This window comes from Rhinolophus sinicus, linkage group LG01 (genome assembly GCF_036562045.2).
Source record: "Rhinolophus sinicus isolate RSC01 linkage group LG01, ASM3656204v1, whole genome shotgun sequence".
Taxonomy (NCBI): domain Eukaryota; kingdom Metazoa; phylum Chordata; class Mammalia; order Chiroptera; family Rhinolophidae; genus Rhinolophus; species Rhinolophus sinicus.
In genome coordinates, this window is record NC_133751.1 from 2,477,026 (window position 1) to 2,498,003 (window position 20,978).

Below are 20,978 nucleotides of genomic sequence, written 5' to 3' on the forward strand. Positions count from 1 at the left end.
AGGTCTGGGGAAACTCAGGGTGAGAGGTTCTCCATTCAGCCCGCGGGGCCCCACAGCACAGTCGTTGGGAATTTTGTCAGCTGTGGCCTCCCTGGGGCCGCCTTGAGCCCCTCCTGGCCTGCAGCCCCTGCGTCCTTTGATGAAGACAGCCTGCATGACATCTGTTCTAAGCAGCTTTTGTGACTTCTGGCCAAGTCTCACGTGAGCTCCGGTTCCTTGCCCGGCCAGTGGACGCCCCCCGGGCTCCGCACTTAGACAACGAGGGCAGGAAATGTACATCCTGACAACCCCGCCCGCCGCGGTCCATCCAGAGCCCGGGTACTCGCCCCAGCTTTAGGCTCCTGGGTCCCGCTACCAGACGACACGAGCGCAGAGTCGCCAGGCCTTGGGGACCATGGCCAGCGTGAGGGGACCCGGTGGGCGGGACATCTGCTGAGGCTCACCTTCAGGGCCTTACCAGTCCTTCCGTCTCCAGACTGCACGTTTTAAAACTCAACAAATGTTTACAACACCGCGCGCAGCGGGCAATTAACCAAGTAAAACGGCGTCCGGACATCAGGTACCGAGCTCCGCCCAAGCACTGGAGGCCATGGGTCTGAGGGGAGGGCCGGGATCGGAGCAGGAGGGCCGGGGCCCCGGCTCGCAGTTGCGTCAACGGGGAGTGGGGGATGGGAACGGGGCAGCGCGGGGGCAGGGGTCCGTCCTAATGCCGGACAGTGCGGGTGGGGTGGGGGCAGGGTTCCCGGGGTGGATGGGGTCTGGGCTGTGGCACGGTTCTGGGACAGGCGCTGGGTGGGTTCCAGACTCGCGGGGCGGCAGTGAGGGTGGGATGGGAGGGGCGGGGCCCAGCCCACGGCCAGTGGGGGTGGGGCGGGGGCGGGGCAGCGCGAGGACCGGCCGGGCGTGTAGGCGGCCCGGCGCTCAGCGCCTCGGGATTGGCCAGGCGTCGGCCCTCCGCCCCCGCCTCTCAGCCAATCGCCTTCCAGCCAGTCTCCGCCGCGGGGTCCTCCTAAGGTCCGCCAGCCCCGGTTGCGTTTTCGCCCCGCAGCTGTTCGGCCACCACTCGCCGCCCCGGGACGCGCCCTGTCCGTCCCCCTCCCGCGCCCCGTCCAGGTGAGCGCCGCCGGGCCCCGTTCCGCCCCACCCCCGGGCGGAGGGGTCGGCTGGGGTCCCGGGCCGCCCACCCTCCGCTGCGGTTGCGTCAGCCGCACCTGCACGCGGCGGAGCTGGGCGGGCGCCCGGGACCCTTCCCCCGCCCGCAAGTCCAGACCATCGAGAAGCCGGGGTTTCGGTCCACGAGGCGGAGCGGACGCGGGGCCGCGCGCCTGAGAGCGCGGAGCTGGGACCCGGGAGGGAATTTGGGAGAGGTGCGCTGTAATGGTGGCGACCGTTGATTTTTCGCGGCATTTTGCATGGAAAATGGCTGTTTCTTAAGCTGTTCTCTTCCGCCGCTTGTGTGGGGTGTGGGTAAATATTGAGAGAGCTGCGGGGACCGCCTCCAAAGCGGATGCCCGCTGAGCACGCTCTCCGGTTGGGGAGGGGCGGAAACGCAAAACTTTTAGCCTCCGGATTACGTCGGAGTGTTTACCCCAAACTGTGTCCCCAAGTGCCCTCCCGAAGGCCGACGACCGGGCGGTGCCCACATTCACTGTAGGGTTTCCGTCTCCCCCATGGGAGCGCCCACTTTAAAAGGAGTTTACTGCCGTTCGCACGCTTGACTCTAGCCCCCTCCGGGCGACTGGTGCAGCGTGCAGGGTGTGGGGCTGCCCTCGGGGGCGTCGTGATCCCGGGACGGTCGTGCGGTTTAAGGTGCGGCGGGCGGGGCCAGGTGAGCCCGCCCCCCCAGGATGCACGGGTGTGGGCCCGCAGGGCGCTCAGGGGTGGCCAGAGCCGGCGGGTTCGAACTGTAGCCAAGCAAGAGTCCCAGAGAGAGCCTTTGGGTTCTGCAGACCAGGTCGGTTTCCATCCATGTTCCCAGCAGCCCCTTACCTTGTCGGAGTTGGTCCCGGGTGGAGAAAGCCGCCAGGAAGGAGGCGCCCAGCTGCCTGTTTTCAGCCGCAGGATCTCGGTCGGATTGTGGCCAGTGGCGCAACCCTGCGCGTGCCCACCCCCCAGGGCGTTGCCCCGCTGTCCAAGTCTGATGGGAAGGGAGGTCCACGACTGGGGAGCTTCTGCGAGATGGAAGAATCACCCCTCGACAGGCAACTTTGGCGACTGGGGGCGCATGACAGAGGGAAGGCTTTGCTCCCCTTACAGCGGGGGCTTGACGAAATATTCCATTGTATGGATAGACCACGTTTGCATATTCGTCCTCTGATGGGCACTTGTTGTGTTTCCACAGTTTGGCTGTTGTGACTAGTGCTGTTGTGAATGTGGTATGCAAATACCTGCTTCCGTTTTTCTGGATAGATGTGAGGGGGTGGGATTGCGGGGTCACGTGGTAGTTGTACGGTTCACCTTTTGAGAAACCGGCAAAGTCGCCCACAGCACCTGGTGCCTGCGAGTCTGTGCCTGTACTTGCTGAGCTGTCTGGATGAGTGGCGTTCCACGCCCGGAGGGGCCGATGGGCAGACCTTCCCCGCAGCATGAAAGCAGGCTCCCCTGCAGTGTTTGGAAAGGGCCTGAGCTGCATCTGCTCTCCACCCCTGACAGATCACAGCATGCCTTCCGAGACCCCCCAAGCAGAAGGGCTGGCAGGGTGCCCCCACCTGTCAGAGGCTCACTCCGAGAAAGGCAGCCTGCAGCAGGTGCCCGCCGGGGCCCAGGACGCCAGGGAGTGCCTGTGGATCAGCCCCGATGCGCCCAGCAGGTGCTCCTGGAAGCTGGGCAGGCCCGTCACCGACTCGCCTCATCACCACACTGCCTTGTAAGTCCCTGCTCAGGGTCACGGGACCCTCCACTCTTCCCTGAGGGGAGGAGCGTGTTACCTGGAGGCCATAGAGCCCTGTGGCTGTGACCCTCCCCCTTGTAAGCGCTGCAGGGCGGGGGTGGAGGGACCTTTTCAGATGAGCCACCAAGGCTTGTCACGCTGCTGCCCAGCGCCTAGGTCGGTGCCCAAAAAGAGTAGATGCTGAATATGTCAGTGGAGGTGCCCCTGTCACACACTGTGAATGAGGTAGAGAGGAGCTTTCTAACGCGGGTCCTGATTGCACACTCGTGTTTGAGGTGAAGGTGTATTTTTTCAGCAGCTAGGATCATACCTGCACCTTTCCACTTAACTGAGTTGTAAACATTTTTCCCAGTCATGAAATACTTTTCTATAGTGGGTTCTTTTGTGGTTGGACAGAGACTGTTGTACGAATAAACCATCCTTTTTAAAGCCCTCTATGGGGTATTCAGGTGTTTGCAATTATCTCGTTATGAGTAACTGCAGTAGAAAACACTATGCATTCATGTAGTCAGTGCACTTTTGTTGAGCACCTGCTGTATTTTGTGCCCTGGTCTAGGTGTAGGGGATCTAGCAGGTGCAAAGAAAAGACACAGAAACCCCTGACCTGCGGAGAAACTGAAATCGAGCTAACTGAATTTTAGGATTATTTCCTGAGTAGGATCTCCCGGAAGTAGAATAAGTGAGTGGGAGACTTGTCTTTTAGATGCTTGATTCTTGTTTTGTGTACACGTTTCTGATTATTGATTTTTACACCAGGACAGGAGTGGGAAGGGGGGTGCACTCCTCAGTGGGGCCAATCGATAGATAGAAATGGAAAGTTACAAACCCAGGAGCTCCAAACATTAGATTTATCTCAGTGCTGGAGGTCAGTTGGTCACTGGCCAAACAGGATGACCTTCAGGGCCAAAACAAACCAGAGCAGTGGGTAAAAGCTGGAGCGAAGCTGGGGTGTGGCTGCTGGGGGTGGGGTTGGGGAGGGGGCCAGCAGGGAAGAGACAGACTCCCCGTCTGTGTCCTGAGTGGAAAGGACGCTCTCCTTTCCTGGTTGTCCGACAGCACCCCACCTCCTGGCCTGATCACCCCTCGTTAAAAGCCCCAAAGGGGCAGCTGGCCCATCCTGAGCCCTGTACCATTTGTCCCAGTTATGAGGGAGGACACTAGACCAAGGTCCCCTGGGGGAGACAGGCCTAGAGGGTTCTGATGGTGAGAACACATGGGGTGATCAGACAGAGGGTGACCTGGGGGGTGGCTTGGGGAGAACCTTGGAGCGGGCACCTGCATACGCAGAAGGTACTACAAGTGGGTATCTGGGGAGGGGGTTCCAGATGGATCTGAGGTGGGGGAGCTTAGAAAGAGGGCCAGAGTGGGAGCAGCAGAGTAAAGGGAGGGCGTGGGGTCAGGCAGGGATTGGGGTTTATTCTAAGATGCTGTGGGGTGGTCCTCCTGGAGGCCTCTTGTGCTGTCAAAGTGAAAACAATTAAGAGGAGATGACTCCAGGGCCGTCCCTCGTCAGTTCTTTCCCTGGGCTCCTGTCCTGACCTCAGGCAGCATTCTCAGGTGACTGAGTCAGGAACCCCGAGTTCTCTGCCTGCCCTGGTGGGGGGTGGGCCTTGACCTCCTGGCTGCCACAACCACTGCTGGGAAGGGGCCACCCACCAGCCCTCTAGTACTCCCCCACATGAGGGGGCAGGTGTTTCCTCTGTCTGGCCTTCGCTTTAACTAGTGAGTGAATCAACCCCCCTGGTGTGGCCCCGAGGACCTAACCTGCAAGCTGGGGTCAGGAGCTCTTTGCCCCCAGCCCAGGCTCTCCTCCCCCTGTCCTGCCTCCAGCGTGGTTATGCCTCCAGCGTGGTTAGGGGTGACCCTTTTAGCTCCTTGCCACATTGGAAGTAGCTCGTCTGTGTGGCCGAGTCTTTCCCTCCTTCCCCCCCCCCCCATAGAATGCAGCATTCCTTATCTGTCTCAGGACCCCCTGGGGGGCAGGGCCGCCAGGCGGCAGGCGGGGTGTCTGACAGTCCCAGCGGTGGTGACAGGCTCACTAAAGATGAAGGACCACAGAGTGGCACGTTAAGGGCGCAGGAGGCTGTTGGGGCTCAGGTCAGTTGTGTCTATTCCTGGATGGATATTTGGGGAGCGTGTCCTTGGCACATGGCACTGGTCCCTGAGGGTGAGGGGGGAAACACCCCGGCGGCCACTCAGGGAATGCCTGTTTCATGGTTTGCACCCACCCTAATGCTGCCTGTCATCAGCTTGTCAGGTGGAGAATTGCTGGGGAAAGGGGGCCAGTCACTGGAATGTGAAGGGAGACAGTTACCCATGAAAAGGAAACCCCCCTCTGGGCCTGGAGGTCCTCTGGGGGAATCGTGACCCTGGTCTCAAGGACAAAAATGGTCACCCTGAGGTCTGTTCTTTGTCTTGAGCGTCGCGCTTCACCCACCTGTGCCTGACACTTTGGGGGTGATGCCGGGGGCTGTTTGCAGTCACTGTCACTGCCTGGTGGTGAGGCAGTCCCAGGGGGTCTCTGCTCTGGGGTTGGCACCCGTTTTTTTGATCAAAGAGAAAAGGAGGAGGCACCCCAGGTGTCAGATGCTGAGCGATGACAGGAATTGAAGTCCCCAGTAAAGCCTTTCTGAAAGGATGGACCGGACCTGTTTCGAACTTAGTGTTTGTTTATTTTAACTTTATTTGGAAATTAACCTTGGCAAGTTGCAAAAACAGTACATAGATGTCCAGTGTCCCCTCTACCCCACTGTCCATTGACGACATGTTCTGTTATCACAGTGCATTTTCAAACCCAGGACGTGACATTGATGCAGCTGTGCACTCAACTGCAGACATTTATTTCATAGGTTTTCAGGGGTGTGTGTGTGTGTGTGTGTGTGTGTGTGTGTGTGACCTTAGGTCCTTTGTGTACATTTATGTGATCACCACCCAGGACCCTCGTCAAAGCCAGTCCTTTTATTTATTTTTTTGATTTATTTAAAACAATGTGCTGGATTGCCAAGGCTGGTACTATTTCATTTTGTTTTGCTGAATAATTGTGGGCTCCTCTATTTTAGGGCAAAGTCTCCCAAAATCTTGCCAGATATCCTGAAGAAAATTGGGGATACCCCCATGGTGAGAATCAACAAGATTGGGAAGAACTTCGGCCTGAAGTGTGAGCTCCGTGAGTACCTCCTGCTGCACTTGGCCCAGCAGCGGCTGTGTGTCTGGGGGTGCAGGTGGTGAAACCCTCGAAACCCTCGTGGGGGACTAAGGAATGACTAAGACCTTGTCAGATAGGATCAGGAAGGATAGGTGATAGGGTCATGTGCCGGGGGTGACCGAGAGGGCCGCTCTGGAGCTGGTGGGCAGCGAAGTGACCTGAGAGCGAAGGAGGCAGCGTGTGGCGCCCCAGGAAGCGTGTGCAGGCAGAGGTCGCAAGAAGGAGAGTGACCTCATCCAGCCCTTACAGGGGTGGCCCAGCTCCCAGGAGCAGAGTGCGGTCATCTGTCTTAGGTTCTTCTGGGGAGGAGTAGACACACTGCCTGCTGGGCCATGTGACAACAGGACAGTTTTTGTAATGAGGGTCTCAGTCACCAGCTGGGCAGGAATGGTTGTCTCATTGTTTAGCAGGTTTTGTAGGGACAGACAGTCCCTACAAAACATTTACAAGATAAGTGGGAATGGGCCTTGTCCTAGGTAAACACGGGGGTCCTCCCGAGAGTCTTGGCTGTCATTTGGGGAAGGGGCTGCTTTGCAAGAAGGTTTCCAGGAATATGAGAGGGTGGGGGATTTCCTCCCTATCACAGTCTCCAGGCAGAGCCCAAGTAGAGCCCACCTTGTCAGGGAGGAAACAGCAGCTGCAGAGGCCCTGGGGGGTTTCTGGTGTGGGGGGAGGCTGTGAGCCGGGGGAGGAGGGGGCGGGGCTTGAGGTGGGACGGGCAGCATGTGGTCGCATCACCGTGGGGACAGCAGAACCTTCCGCCCTCCTCTCCTCTGGGGCAAGACTTCTCTAAGAAAGTCAAGGTCAGTGCACACTCCCGGGCTCTGCAGGGGTGCTGGGGTCACCTCGGAACAGCCAGGATAGTGGAGGCCACTGACCAGTACCCAGCTGATACAGGTCTGCCTCGTCTCAGTGACCCCACTGTACGTTCTCGTGTGTCCGTTTTACTGCTGGACAAACGGGATGGCCTTCCCGTGGGGCTAGTTAGATTTAGGTAATGAAACAATTCAAGTGTGAGACCCGGAAGGGTCCTGGGGTGCAGGCCTGCTCTGCGGTCAGGTGTTTGGGGGCCCCTGACTACCACGCACGTGCACATGGACACACCACATACACGGGCCCAGCAGGGGCCTCTCCTGGCTCTAGGGACAGCCTTAGAGCAGAAGTGGGATTTCAGAAACCAGGACACACTAGGTTGGAGGTGATTCTCGGGGTGTCATAGGTTGGCCTGGGGTCCTCAGATCCCATTGGGTACAGCGCCTGCCCTTTCTACAAACACCATGTATTTGTAAGAGATGGGCGGGCGTCCTCCCATCAGGAAAGATCTGACCCAAGGACTGGTGCAGCCAAGGACAGCATGTTGGGTGGGGAGAGCCCTAGGGAGAAGGTGTGTCCGAGGGGAGGAGGACGGTGAGGCAGGTGGAGGGTCTGCAGGTCTGTCAGCTGGGGTGTGATTGGGGGTGTGGCTGGCAGGGCCTCTGGGTATGGCCGGGCATTATGGGTAGTTGCCCCCCGCGTGCCCAGCAAGTCGCTGCGGGACTGGCTGCCTGTCGGAGGGGGTGTGACTCCGGCCCATCCACCCAGCGGGGCTCCTGGGCATGACTCTGTCTCGTCCCCTCAGTGGGAGGGGCATGTCCTCCAGCTGTGCTGGCGGGTGGGAGTGAAGGGGGCGGTTTACTGCGCCAGCAAAGGCCAGGCCCACGGCTGCGTTGGGTGCGTCAGGTTGTGGGGCCGGCGAGGATGTCGGGGGTGGGCCTTGCCCCTCCTGACGCGCCCCTGGTTGCCAGTGGCCAAGTGCGAGTTCTTCAACGCGGGCGGCAGCGTGAAAGACCGGATCAGCCTGCGCATGGTGGAGGAGGCCGAGCGCTCGGGGACGCTGAAGCCGGGGGACACCATCATCGAGCCCACATCCGGGAACACAGGTGCGTGCTGGGATAGGCCAGGGTCCCCTGGCCGCGGTGGCCCGCCGCTGCACATGCTGGCCTGGCCGGGCCGCTTCCCCGTCCGTGTGCTCGCCCGGACGCCGCCTGCAGCTGCGTGTTGCACCCCATTGCCGACCCCTTGCCCTCTGGCCTGCACTGATGACATGGGTCGCTCACACGAGCAGTTCCGCCTGGCAGTAAGATTTTAGTGGCCGAGCGCTGCAGTGACAAATACCACAGATGGCAGCTGAGTCAACATACATTTATTCCCTCACTGTCTGGAGGGTGAAGTCCAGGGGGTGGGCACAGTGCTTCTTCCTGCAGCCTCCTGGGTGTGTGGACGCTGTCTGCTCTGTGTCCTCAGGTGGCCGTCCCTCTGTGAGTGTCTGTGTCCCCATCTCTTCTCAGACGGACTCCAGACAGATGGGAGCAGGGCCCACCCCAGTGACCTCACTTTACCTTTATCGTCTCTTTAAAGACCCTGTCTCCCCATACAGTCACACTCTGAGGTGATGTCAGTTAACACTGTTAATTTGGGGGAACACAGTTCAGCCCCTAACATTGCCATCTGACCCCCCGAAATGCACATCCTTCTCGAATGCAAAGCACATGCACCCATCCCAACAGCCCCCAGGGGCTTCACTCTCTAGGCATCCACTCTACAGTCTAAAGCCCGAGGCCGCATCGAAATCAGACAGGGGTGGGACTCGGGCACATCCCTCCTGAGGCGACGCCTCTCCAGCTGGGAACCTGTGAGACCAGCCCAGCCATGTGCTTCCCAAATATGGAGGCGGGACAGGCGTAGGACAGAATCCCCACTGCTCAGGGAAACGGCGGGAAGGAGGCAGGGGTCACGGTCCCGGCAAGCCTGAAACCCAGTGGGGCAAATGCCGTGGGTCTGAAGGCTCAAAATAATTTTCTGCAGCCAGATGCTGTGTCCTCAGGACAGTGGCCCTGACCCTGTGGGAACCAGGGAGGAGGCCGCCTTGCCCCCAGGCCTGTGCCCTCAGGGCTGTGGCGGGAGTGGCCACCCTGCCAGCCTCTCCCCACCCTCAGGGCCTTTCTCTCCTCCTGGAAGGGTCACCTGTGCTCAGAGTGAGCTCCATAGCATTTGCTCTCTGCTGTGGTCGTTACTGTCACCTCCCTTGGCGCCCAGGACATGGTGTGGGTGCCCGGGGAAAGCTGGAGGCATTGGGGTTTGTGTTTGTGCCCTCACTTTTCCTTGCCTTTCAGCCTCCTCGTTCTCTCAACCCGGGATCCCAGCCCGGGCTGCAGGGCAAGGGACTGACCCGTGTGCTGTCCGCAGGGATCGGGCTGGCCCTGGCCGCCGCGGTGAAGGGCTACCGCTGCATCATCGTGATGCCGGAGAAGATGAGCACGGAGAAGGTAGGCCGCCAGGCGGTGCAGGGGCGGGGCCGTGTGGGTGCCGGGCCTGGCGGGGGGGTGAAGGCGCCTGTCCTCTGCAGGTGGATGTCCTGCGGGCCCTGGGGGCTGAGATTGTGAGGACGCCCACCAACGCCAGGTTCGACTCCCCAGAGTCGCATGTGGGTGTGGCGTGGAGGCTGAGGAATGAGATCCCCAATTCTCACATCCTGGACCAGGTGAGGCTCAGGGTGTGTGCGGGCTGACGTGGGCTGCTCCTGGGGTCTCTCGGGGTGTGGGGTGGTGGCGCACATGCAACAGGAGTGGGGCACAAAGGTGCCTGACACGCTGGCACGTGGCCGCTGGCTTCTCCCAACCGGTAGGACCTCCAACGAGCAGCTGGCTGACGGGCTGAGCCTTTGCCTCTGCTGACTGTCCCAGCTTCAGGCTCAGCTTGGCACACTGGGTGGGAATGCCCGAGCTGACGACCTGGGAGCTCTCTGCCGGCGTAAAACGCATAAAAACCTTTTTATGGGAAGCTCTTCTGTCTCACTCATTTCGCTTCTTGGTTAAATTCGGGAATCGCATCTTCTGAAGAGCTGAGGTGACTATTTTGGGTCTGTTGAGGCTCCTAGAACTGCCTGTGCCAGTGGCCCCTCTTCCCTAAGCCACTGGCATTCTCTGGCTTGCACTGGTCTGTTTGCCTGATGCCCTCTGGCTGCCGCCGTTTTGGTGCCGTTGACCTTCACTCATGTGCCCTCTGTGCTCCCCACATGCAGTACCGCAACGCCAACAACCCCCTCGCTCACTACGACAGCACCGCCGAGGAGATCCTGCAGCAGTGTGATGGTGGGTACTTCATCCTAACCTCCTGTCCACCTGCACCACCGCTCTGCCTGGTGGCCTGGGAACGCACAGGTCACTTACCAGCTCCTTGGTAAACTCCTCTTCATCCTTCAAAAACCAGACCAAATGTCCCCTCTGAAATGCTTTCCAGAGTGTTTCCTTAGAGTGGTTTCCTCCCTCTGTTGTGCTCTCTTGGATTTTGTGTGTGCCTCTGCTAAACACCAAATATATCATGCAGTCGTATTTGTCTACCCAGCAGTCTGTCCTCCCGAGCTGCAGGACCTGAGTGTAGGGAGCGAGTGCCCCGGCTGGTGGTGCTGGCTCACAGCTGGGGCTTCACGTTGCTCAGTGGCGACTGGGCATCAGGCCCCAACTTGGTATTGAATTCCACAGTCTCTGTGCCTGGGGTGGTGATGCCAGAGGTTAGCTTGCTGTCTGTATGGACGGGAGGCTCCCTGGAGCCCTTCCACGCAGCCAGAGCCAAGGCCCACAGGGCTCTGGTGTTTTCTGATGGACTGAGGTTTTAGGGGGTTGCTGCTGGGCAGCTGGCACCCTGGCTTCCTGTTTGGAGGTGGTGTTGGCCGTGGCTTCAGTGTCACCTCATTCAATGCCCAGAAGCCAGGCAGCGAAGTCCAGGCATTTGCTCGCCAGGTTTTGGGGGTGAGAATTCTATCACTCAGCAAAAGCAGTGTGCTGCCTCGGCTCGGTGGCCCGCTCGGACTTGTCTGCAGGAGGCCTGGGCTGGCGCTCGGCAGCGGGCGAGCCCAGCGGGTTTCTGAGCCCGGCCCGAGTGTTTGACTCTGTCTGCTTTATTGCTCAGTTCACTTACATCATCCAAAACCAACAGCATAAGTAGGTGCGTCGTGGAGAGCACCTGGGCCCCATCCGCCCAGGCAGCCAGCACGTCTGTCCTGCCCACGCTTCCAGACGGGCTTACGGAGTTGTACCAAAGAGGGCTTCGGTGGCCACGTGCCCTTTGGCAAAGACTTTACTGAAGCTCACTGCATCCCTGTGACTGAATGCTTCTTAAAGATGAAGGGCGGTGATGAGAGGCTGTGGAAATTTGAGAAGTTTCTCTTTTGACCTTTTTGATAGCCTGCCTTCATCTTGGTTGAGTGCGTCTTCACTTACTATCAGAATGTTCTCCCTGATGCGGCTTTTCCCCTCTCAGGGAAACTGGACATGCTGGTGGCTTCAGCGGGCACAGGCGGCACCATCACGGGCATTGCCAGGAAGCTAAAGGAGCAGTGCCCTGGGTGCAAAGTGAGTGAGCAGGGCTGCGGGGCCCTCGGGCCAAACCCAGCGACCCACCACCTAGGTGCTCAAATGAGCTGAAGGTGGGAGTGGATTTGGGTGGCCCCTAAGGACCATTAAGAAGCTCTGAGCTCTTGTGTTTGGATCCTGTGACCACTCCACCTGGGAAGGGCACTGGATTTGGAGTTGCAAGTGGGCCGGGGGGGGGGGAGGGCTTGTGGGGAGAGCGGCTGGTCACGCTGAGCCCACTCCCTCTGATGCTCCCCTGTCGTCCAGAGGTCACTGCCCAGCACCTGGGGCTGCGCAGGAGGGGCTCCCCTGGGAAACCCTTCCCCAGCCGTGCCCTTGAGCAGTGATCTCCCCTGCGGGCACGGGCTTTCTGTGGACACATCAGTAGGGTGGTCTGGGCCACTCTGCGAGCCAGGGACGTCCACGTGGGGTTTGCCAGACGCCAGCGCTCACATGGCTCCTCCGCAGATTATCGGGGTGGACCCTGAAGGCTCCATCCTCGCAGAGCCCGAGGAGCTGAACCAGACGGAGCTGACTGCCTACGAGGTGGAAGGCATCGGCTACGACTTCCTCCCCACGGTGCTGGACCGGACGGTAGGTGGGGCCGCGGTGATGTTGGCAGCCCCTGGGTGTCGCCCGTTAGCCGCTCACGTGTCAGCTCGCCCGCTGAGCACAGGAGCCGGCCTGGCTTTCCTCCAGCGCCTGTACAAGCAGGGAGAGGCTGCGTAGTCGCGAAGTCAAGACTAGCCACCACAGGGCACAGTACCCCACTGTGCTGTGACCCCGCTGGGCCTGGCCGCCCAGGCCCAGCTCTGGGTGGTGTGCACAGACCAGGCCCCTGCCAGGGTCGGGGATCCGGAGAACAAGGCGGAGGCCGTCTGCTGCTGACACGCCGTGGGCCCTCACCCACCCTGCGCACCATCCCCGTCCTCCCTGCAGGTGGTGGACAAGTGGTTCAAGAGCAATGATGAGGAGGCCTTCGCGTTCGCGCGCATGCTGATCGCACAGGAGGGGCTGCTGTGTGGTGAGTGGTGGGCAGGCTGCCCGGGCACCTGGGCTCCCAGTGCAGGCGCGTGGCGCCATCCTCATGCTGAGGCTGTGTAGCGGCCGTGGCCGCGCTTCTCCTGGCGCCGTCCGCCTGCCCGGGCCATTAGGAGGTCGCCTGCCTGCCTCCCGAAGGGCCTGCCACTCCGCACTGGCTGGAGCTCTGGGCCAGTGTCCAGGGTCTGGGCTCCCTGTGGCCCACGTGTCTTGTTTTCTGTGTGATGGCCTCGCTGAGAACCTGGGAAGGACAGGAGCTTGAAATGCGAGGGCTGGGGACACAGGAGCCCTGAGAGCATGACCAGCAGAGTTGGCCGTGGGGCCGGTGGCCTGCGGGATGTCCCTGCAGCACTGTTGTGCACTTGTGTTTGGGGCCAGAGCTCTCAGGATCCTTGGGGTTTTCAGTCAAGACCAGCATTGTCCTTGGGGTGGGGGCTCCCCATCGATGGGGGTCTGAGACAGGACAAGGCTCCTGCCAGCTCACTTTCCTCTGGAGGCCCGAGGCCTGTCCAGGATCCCTTAGGTCTCAGGGGACTGACTTACGTGCAGAGAAGGGACACCCTCACCCACGTTAGAACTCCTGTGTGGGGAAATAACACGCAGTCATTTGAAATGTGCCTGCCCTGTGTCGCGTCACCTTGGGGGTGGGATAGAGAAAATGGGAGGAAATGGGCCCCCACTTAGAGATTGGAAGCAAGCCCCTTTCGATTGAAAAGGAATTTCCAAAATGTCCTGTGAAGGAAGTTTTCTCTTCATAATCGTTGGACTTGGTGCCAGGCCTCCCCTGGTCCCGGTTTTCAGTGGGTGACAAGTGAGCATTCAATGCTGGAAGGGGGGCCTCCTCGGTGGCCACATGGCACTTCCATGAGCTCAGCCCAGCGGGGCCATGGGGGCCACCTCTCAGCACCCACCCTCTGGCTCTAACTCGGCGGCTCTTTGTAAAGCGGGAACTGCGGCACCGGCCTAGTGGGTGGCTCTGCGTGGTCAGTGGCATGACACTGTGCTGGGTGCCCTCAGCAAGGCTGTCCCTGTGCTTGGTCTCAGTCTCTGGGGCGTTTGCCTGGGGGCTCAGGCCCACAGTGGCACTTTCCCCAGCACGGCCCCCACCCTGGCTCAGAGGAACCCCGATTGCTCGGGGTCCTTGTGTTTCCATGATAAGGGTTCAGTTGTGAGACCCTGAGCAGGTGGGATACTCAGTGGTGCAAGAGAATGGGGGTGGACAGTGAGAAGTGGGGTCGCTGCCAGCACCCTGAATCCAGCTCCTCTCCCCAGAGGCAGCCACTGTTGATGGTTTCCCACAGATCCTTCCGGAACATTTCAGTGTGTGCTCGTGCTCCCCCTCCCCCCTCCCCCCTCCCCCGTCACTCTGACACAGGGTCTGACTCTGTCCCTCGGCAGGTGGCAGCTCAGGCAGTGCGATGTCGGTGGCCGTGAAGGCCGCCCAGGAGCTGCAGGAGGGCCAGCGCTGTGTGGTGATTCTGCCCGACTCTGTCCGGAACTACATGTGAGACCCTCCTTCCTCCTCTCCTGTCCCCCCGCTGGCACCACCTTGCGTCCCGCTGGGTGTCCCCTGCCAGCTGACAGCGGGGGGGGGGGGGTCCCAGCGGGCACTGAGCTCTGCTCCACCTCCTGGGCCAGGGCCCCCCCCACGTCACGGCTCATGGTTTCTCGGCCTAACTGCCTCATCTGGGTCTTCTAGATGCGTTTAAAGTCCACGCAGGTCCCCAGCAGCCACCAAAGCCTGGTGTGGAGGCTTGGACCCTGGGTGGGTTGGGGACGTCACTCAGGGGGGCTGACAGCAGGGCCCCCGGCAGAACCTGTGCTCTGAGCCCCTTCCTTCTGCCCTGGTGGGCAGGTGCCCCAGCGACACGCAGTCCCATGGGGTCTTTCCCAGCCTGTCCCTGGAGCTGCAGACACGGGGTCTGTGCTGGTCCCGCGGGGTCTGGGGGTGGTACTGGGCTGCGAGAAGCAAGCCCCTTGGTGTGGGCACAGGCAGTGCTGACACCCTTTCTCTGGCCCTGCCGACCTCCTGATGCCCGTAGGTCCAAGTTCCTGAGTGACAGGTGGATGCTCCAGAAGGGCTTCCTGAAGGAGGACCTCGCGGTGAAGAAGCCCTGGTGAGGCTGTCCAGGCCACCCGTGCCATCCCACGCTTGGCTGTCGTCCCGTCGTCTCCCTGTGTGCTGCCGCCCTTTGCGAGCGTGTGTTCTGAACTCCCGCTGCCCGGCTCACGGCCGTCCCTGCCCCCTCTTCCCTCAGGTGGTGGCACCACAGGGTCCAGGAGCTGAACCTGTCGGCCCCGCTGACGGTACTGCCCACGGTCACCTGTGAGCACACCATCCAGATTCTCCGGGAGAAAGGCTTTGACCAGGCGCCCGTCGTCGATGAATCGGGGTCAGTCTCAGCCACACCCCAGGACAGGGCCACCGAGTGGCCTGCTGGCCTTGGCCACTTTGCATAGAAATGTCCAGAGCATTGGACTGCCGGAGCAGGGGGCTGGCCACAGCGACCCTTTGGGTCTTACCGCTAGTGTCCTTCACCTCCCCCTCAGTGTGAACACGGGAGGCAGGAGACAGAGGTGGCCTTGCTCTGAGGACATGTCTAACAGTGGCAGGCATCCAGTTCTGGGATTGTCCCATTTCTAGCACCCAAAGTCCCATGTCCCAGGACACCGCTGCTGCTCACCCATGACTCCTGTCAGCCAGAAGTACCCAGAGGGCTCATTGCTTTATTGTCTGCCCGGGTGGGACGGGCACCTCCAGGGCAGGGCATTTGGTCACCGCTGTCTTCCTGCCACGTGTGGGCACTTAGCACATTTGGCCAAAGACCGCATGGCTGGTGAGGGAGGGGCGGCTGCGGGCATATTCTGGCGAGGGGTCAGGGGAGGGTGCTGTATTGACCGCCCTCCCCCGCTTCCCAGGGTGATCCTTGGGATGGTGACCCTGGGGAACATGCTGTCATACCTGCTCGCTGGGAAGGTGCAGCCAGCAGACCAGGTTCGCAGAGTCCTCTACAAGCAGTTCAAACAGGTATGGGCTCTGCAGCTAGAGCAGTGGGTGCTGACACCCAGCTCTGTTCTTGAAAGCGGGGTACGGAGTGAGCTGCTTCGGGTGTCAGCTGGCTGCACCCCCATTGAACCCTACATCAGAATTCACCCCAGCTTTGCAAACGGGAAAGCCCAGGTGGGGAGATGCCCTGTTGGTCAGGGCGCGTCAGTGCCCACCGTGTTTTGGCCACGCCTGGGGTCAGCAGCCAGCCCAGAGACCATCGTCTCAGCTGACGAGCATCTGGCAGTCTGCTCCGTCTCCTGCCACCAGGCCCTCCTTTTTTCCTGTGCAGCATTCATTTAAGAATGCCTGGCACGCCTAGTTATGTACTAAGAACCAGAATGTTCTGGGAGAAATACCGCGTTGCCCCTTGTATGCTGGGGCTGGTCGTTCTGAGACAAAGGTGGCCACTGTCTGACGGGTCTGGGCAGAGCTGACTGGATGCACTTTCAGTGTCCCTGAGGGCCATGCCGTCCGGTCAGCCCATATCCCTGGGTCAGGTTCCACCCCTGCTTTCTCCGACTGCCCGGTGAGGGGGACTAACCCCAACCTAGGAATGAACTTGACCTTCCTCTTTACGCGTCACACACTCTCACAGACACACAACTGAAATGTCACCAGAATCTGTATATTCTCGCTGTTTGCAGCCCTGTGGCCATTGCCTGTGTCTCACCCCTTCTCCTGTAACTCCCCAAAAGTGGAGAGGCCGCAGGGGACTGGGCCACCCAAATCTTGCAGGTCTCCAGCACTTTTTAACAAGCTGAGGGGGGGTGTAGTGAGCTCGTTCCGTTTTCTCTGTTCTTCCCTTAACCTTGTCTTTGAAATTCCTGAACATATAACACCAGAAAAGACCTTTGAAAATGGAACTATGGCCTCACATGAGTTCAACCCGTTGCCCCAAGCCAGATTCCCCAAGGAGAGGCATTTCTGTCCTCACCTGAGTGCAGCTGCCGGCCGCGCCCTCTGACACGTGGGGTGCCTGCCAGCAGACTTTGACCAGTCCCCCGGGGGCCAGGGAGCCACAGCATGACTTCTGAAAGAACAGGGAAACAGCGACTGGGGCCATTTTAGGCGTCCTGCCCATAGCAAACGTCCCCTTTCCAGCTCCCGGGCTGAGAGAGGGGCCCCACGGTCGTCCCCACCCATTTCTAGGGTCTTCCCTGAGACGAGCTGTGCCAGGTGCCACTGCAGGCCGGTCACTGGAGATGTGGGGGGAGGGGGCCCAGGCAGCCTTTCCCAAGTGGGGGGGCTACACGTGGACTCACCTAGCCTGGGCAGAAGGGAGCAGGGCAGGGTCTGACACGCGGGGCCTCTGGGTCAGCTGGTGGCGACTTGACCGAGTGGGATGACGACCAGGAGAGGAGCCACCATGGTCAGCCTCCCTCCTCCACCCGGGGAGGACCGAGGTCTGTGCCTCGGCTGTTGTCCCCGACTGCCACTTACCTGACTCCTGGGCCTTCTCCTTTCCGCATTCCCCAAACTCCCTTCCGATGACGCTGCGGGTGAATGCAGTTGTACTTATCTTTGAAAGCTAGACCCTCAGTGCTTTTTTCTTTTTTATTAGAAGGCCCCATGATTTGTCTGTGGAGCAGGTAGCACAAAGCGGGTCCCCCATTCCCCTCCCCCTCCCAGATGATGGCGTTTGGCACTGGTGGTTGCATTTCTTACCATTGTTGGCCAGCATTACCAGGTCACTAACTGAAGTCCCACGTTTATGTGAAGGATTGACCTGTGTTCTAAAGCCCTGTGGCTGTGACAAGTGTAGTGACATGTGCCCATGACAGCGTCTGGATGACACTGTGTATGGCCCTGTGTCCCGTGTTCTGCCTGTTTCTCTCTCCCTACCCCCCACCAACCCCGGCAGCCTCTGAGCTCTTTCTGAGTTTTGCCTTTTCCAGAATGTCCCGGAGTTGGAAATTTGGTGGCTGTCTTTCCTTCACTTAGTGATATGTAGGAAGCCTTCTTCCACGTCTTTCCGTGGGTAGATAGCTCATCCGAGTGTCTTTCTCGGTGTGTCACGTCGCCCTCCGATTTCTGCATTGGTTTTAAATCAGCAAATGGCTACAGAAGAACCTCCTGGAGCGATGCCAGGCCTCTCCTGTTGCCTCGCGTTCCTTTCCGCAGAGGGCCTGTTGGGATGCCCAGTGGGCACTGATCGTGGCTTCCCTTCCAGATCCGCCTGACCGACCCGCTGGGCAAGCTGTCGCACATCCTGGAGATGGACCACTTCGCCCTGGTGGTCCACGAGCAGATCCAGTGTAAGTGGGTGGGGCGAAGCCAGAGCTCCGTCCCAGGCTTCCTTGCACATGCGCTTTGCTCGGGTTCGCAGTGAGGCCCTGCTCCCCTGTATTCGCTGGGGAGTCCTGGCGCTGTCAGCCACCCCCAGGCTTGGGCACGGATCTCAGAGGGACCCCTGTGTGGGTGAGACCCTGGTGCCCGCCAGGGCGAGGGTTGTAGAAATAAGAATTGGGAGCACCCCGGAACCGTCCTCTCCCCCCACAGCTGAGGGCCGAGTCTAACCCCTCTCCCGTCCTTGGCTCCACAGCGCAGGACCAGGCCTTGGCAGGAGTGGTTGGGGGGCCTGCAGGTATGTACGCCCGTCTCGGAAATGGCTCTGCAGTCAGAACTGTGGCTCCGAGGGCCGTGGAGAGTGTCCAGGGTCCCAGACCCCCAGACCCCCAAGTGCAGGTGGGAGGGTCCTCCGCTTCCTCCCACATTTACTCCTATTTGAACATTTCCAAAATAGGGGTATGAATTCCAATTTCAGGGTCTATAAATAAAGTGTCCTTGGACACAGCTATGCCTGACACTGCTGTTGTCAGGGCTGCAGGGTTGTGACAGACTGGCACTGGCTATGCCCAAACCGAGCCTCCCAGGGGTCTGCAGGGCCACTCTCCAAAGTGCCCCTTTGCCTAGAAGTCCCTGAAATGCTGGTAGCTGGTCTCCAGGCTCCCCTTGATTTTTTGAGGTGCTCAGAGTAGGCCAGCATGGTGCCCAGCCCCGTGTGTCCCCCACCCCTACCCTAGGGACAGATGGCTGTGGAGGTGCTGAGATGGGGCCTGGAGGATGCAATGTAACCTGGGCCCCTCAGCTCTGTAACCTGGATGAAATGTAACCTGGCCCTCTGTGCACTTTACAACAGCTGTCGGGGCCCTCCAGAGAACTGACAGGATGTGTGTACAGAGAGAAAGATCTGTCATAGGAAGTGGCTCACATGATTAGGCTGGCGAGGCCCAACACCTGTAGGGTGGTGGGCAGGCCTGAGACCTGGGAAGAGCCAATGTTTCAGTTTAAGTCCAAAGACAGGAAAGGTTCCCTTTTACTCGGGGAGCCATCAGCCTTTTCGTTCTATTCAGGGCTTCAACTGATTGGACGAGGCCCACCCACACTGGGGAGGGCAATCTGCTTTGCTCAGTCTGCCGATTCAAATGATCTCATCCAGAAACACCCAAGGAATGTCTCAGTGAATCTGGGCTCTCTGGCCCAGTCAAGTTGACACATGTATTTAACCACCTCAACATCCTTCTCTGCCCTTAGCAGGCCAGGGCCAGCACTGATTCTAAGCCTGAGAGCAAAGCGTGGGTTTAAAGATGATCACAGGCCAGAGATGTGAGCCAGTGCAGCTCGTGGGTGTGAGTGGTGTTGGAATGTCCTTCTTTGGGCACCTAGGCAGACCCACAGGCTGCTGTGAATCGGCAATGCCCTCGGGCGTCTGACCACTGGGCATGGCTGAGAGGTCAGCAGCTGCTCTTTGTGGCTTCGCCCAAACGACTCTGAGGGGAGAAGATGGCATCTGTTGTTGGGCTCCCACCGCACACAGGTGCCTGTAGGCACTGGGACAAGCTGAGGGCTGCAGTTTGGGGCTCAGCCCCCGCTGGCCCGTGTGGCCGTGCCTTTAGCCTGCTGCTTTCTTCCCTCCTCAGACCACAGTCACGGGAAATCCAGTCAGAAGCAGACGGTGTTTGGGGTTGTCACTGCCATTGACCTGCTGAACTTCGTGGCTGCCCAGGAGCGGGACCAGAAGACGAGCAAGTCAGCAAGTGCCTTGGAACCCAGAGCCGGCGGGGCTGCAGCCCAGCTCTGAGTCCCCCTGCCACCTGCCGTCGTGCTTTCGTGAACATTGACGAACAAGTACAGTGCTGCTTCACCACCTTACGCTGGGCATTGCTCAGTCCTGCAGGGAGCAAGGAACAGGTGTAGGATGCTTAGCCCGGGGCCAGCGGCAGTGGTACAGCTTACCTTTTAGAAACACCTGGGACCTAAAGGAATCTGATTTAGTAGATTAGATGTGCTTTTCTTTAACTTTCTCTTAAAATGTTTCAACAAGACAATCTTATTAAAAGAGAACCCATGCAACGACTGGGGCAGAGTGGACATTAGCAGAAGGGAGTGTCTTCTCCAGAGAAGAATCCAGAATGGGAGTAGCAGAAAGGAGTTCGGGAAGCGTGGGGGCAGGTCAGGGACCTGCTCACGGCCGTGTTGTCTGCTTGGGGCTCGGCTGGTTAGAGCGGCTTGAGTGTTTGGGGGGTTTTAAATTGTGGTGAAATTCACATTCCTAAAATGAACAAATTTTAAATGTACAATTCAGTGGCATTTATGACATTCACAATGTTGTACAGCCACCACCTCCATCAAGCTCCAAATTGTCATTCATCACCCCCTTAGGCAGTCACTCCCCCCTCCTCTTCACTCCTCTCCTGGCAAACACTAACCTGCTTTCTGTCTGTGGATTTTACCTATTGGGGTTATTTCAGATAAATGGGAATCATACAATCTGTGACCATTGTGTCTGGTTTATTTCACTTAACTCAATGTTTTCAAGGTTCGTTTGCATTGTAGCAGGTGTCAGACTCCATTCCTCTATGGCTGAATTCTGTTCCATTGCGTGGATGGACCTCATTTTGTTTGTCCATCACCAGGTGACGGACATTTAGGTTGTTTCCACTCTGGCTGTTGTAAACTGTGATGCTGTATTTGTTTGAATGACTGTTATTTTGTGTATAACAATCATTCGTTATTTTGTGTATATACCTAGGACTGGAATTGCTGGGTCATGTGCTAATTCTATGGTTAATTTTTTAAGGAACTGCCAAACTGGAATCCACAGTGGTTGTACCATTTTACATTCCCACCAGTAATGCATGAAGATTCCGATTTCTCTGTGTCCTCACCAACACTTATTTTCCTTTTTTATTTTTTGCCATGATAGTGGGTGTGGCCTAGCATCTGGTGGTTTTCCCTAATGTGTATTTCCCTAATGACCAATGATATCGGGCTTCCGTTCATGAGCTTCTTGGGCATTTGTATGTTTTCTTTGGAGAAAAGTCTATTCAAGTTCTTTGTCCATTTTAAAATTGGGTTTTTTTGTTGTTCCGTGGTAGGGGCTCTTTATGTATTCTGGATGCT

The 20,978-nt window shown here is 58.8% G+C and overlaps 1 protein-coding gene across 6 annotated transcripts; it reads left to right on the forward strand.

Annotated features, from left to right (window-relative positions):
* The first annotated feature begins 271 nt into the window (after positions 1-271).
* On the forward strand, positions 272-20,345 carry CBS (cystathionine beta-synthase). Of its 6 annotated transcripts, none has more exons than XM_019745664.2 (17): positions 466-559; positions 2,653-2,866; positions 5,950-6,056; positions 7,880-8,014; positions 9,321-9,400; positions 9,481-9,615; positions 10,156-10,225; positions 11,394-11,485; positions 11,954-12,079; positions 12,425-12,509; positions 13,925-14,030; positions 14,569-14,643; positions 14,785-14,919; positions 15,446-15,554; positions 17,746-17,830; positions 18,118-18,159; positions 19,496-20,345. In XM_019745664.2, exons 2-17 carry the CDS (start codon positions 2,661-2,663, stop codon positions 19,654-19,656), a joined length of 1,749 nt encoding a protein of 582 aa, XP_019601223.2. In that variant the 5' UTR covers positions 466-559; positions 2,653-2,660; the 3' UTR covers positions 19,657-20,345. The 6 variants fall into 6 exon arrangements, with proteins under 6 accessions (XP_074180857.1, XP_019601223.2, XP_019601221.2 ...); XM_019745662.2 differs by lacking the exon at positions 466-559 and adding an exon at positions 968-1,113; XM_074324748.1 differs by lacking the exon at positions 466-559 and adding an exon at positions 1,670-1,828.
* Positions 20,346-20,978: the final 633 nt, after the last annotated feature.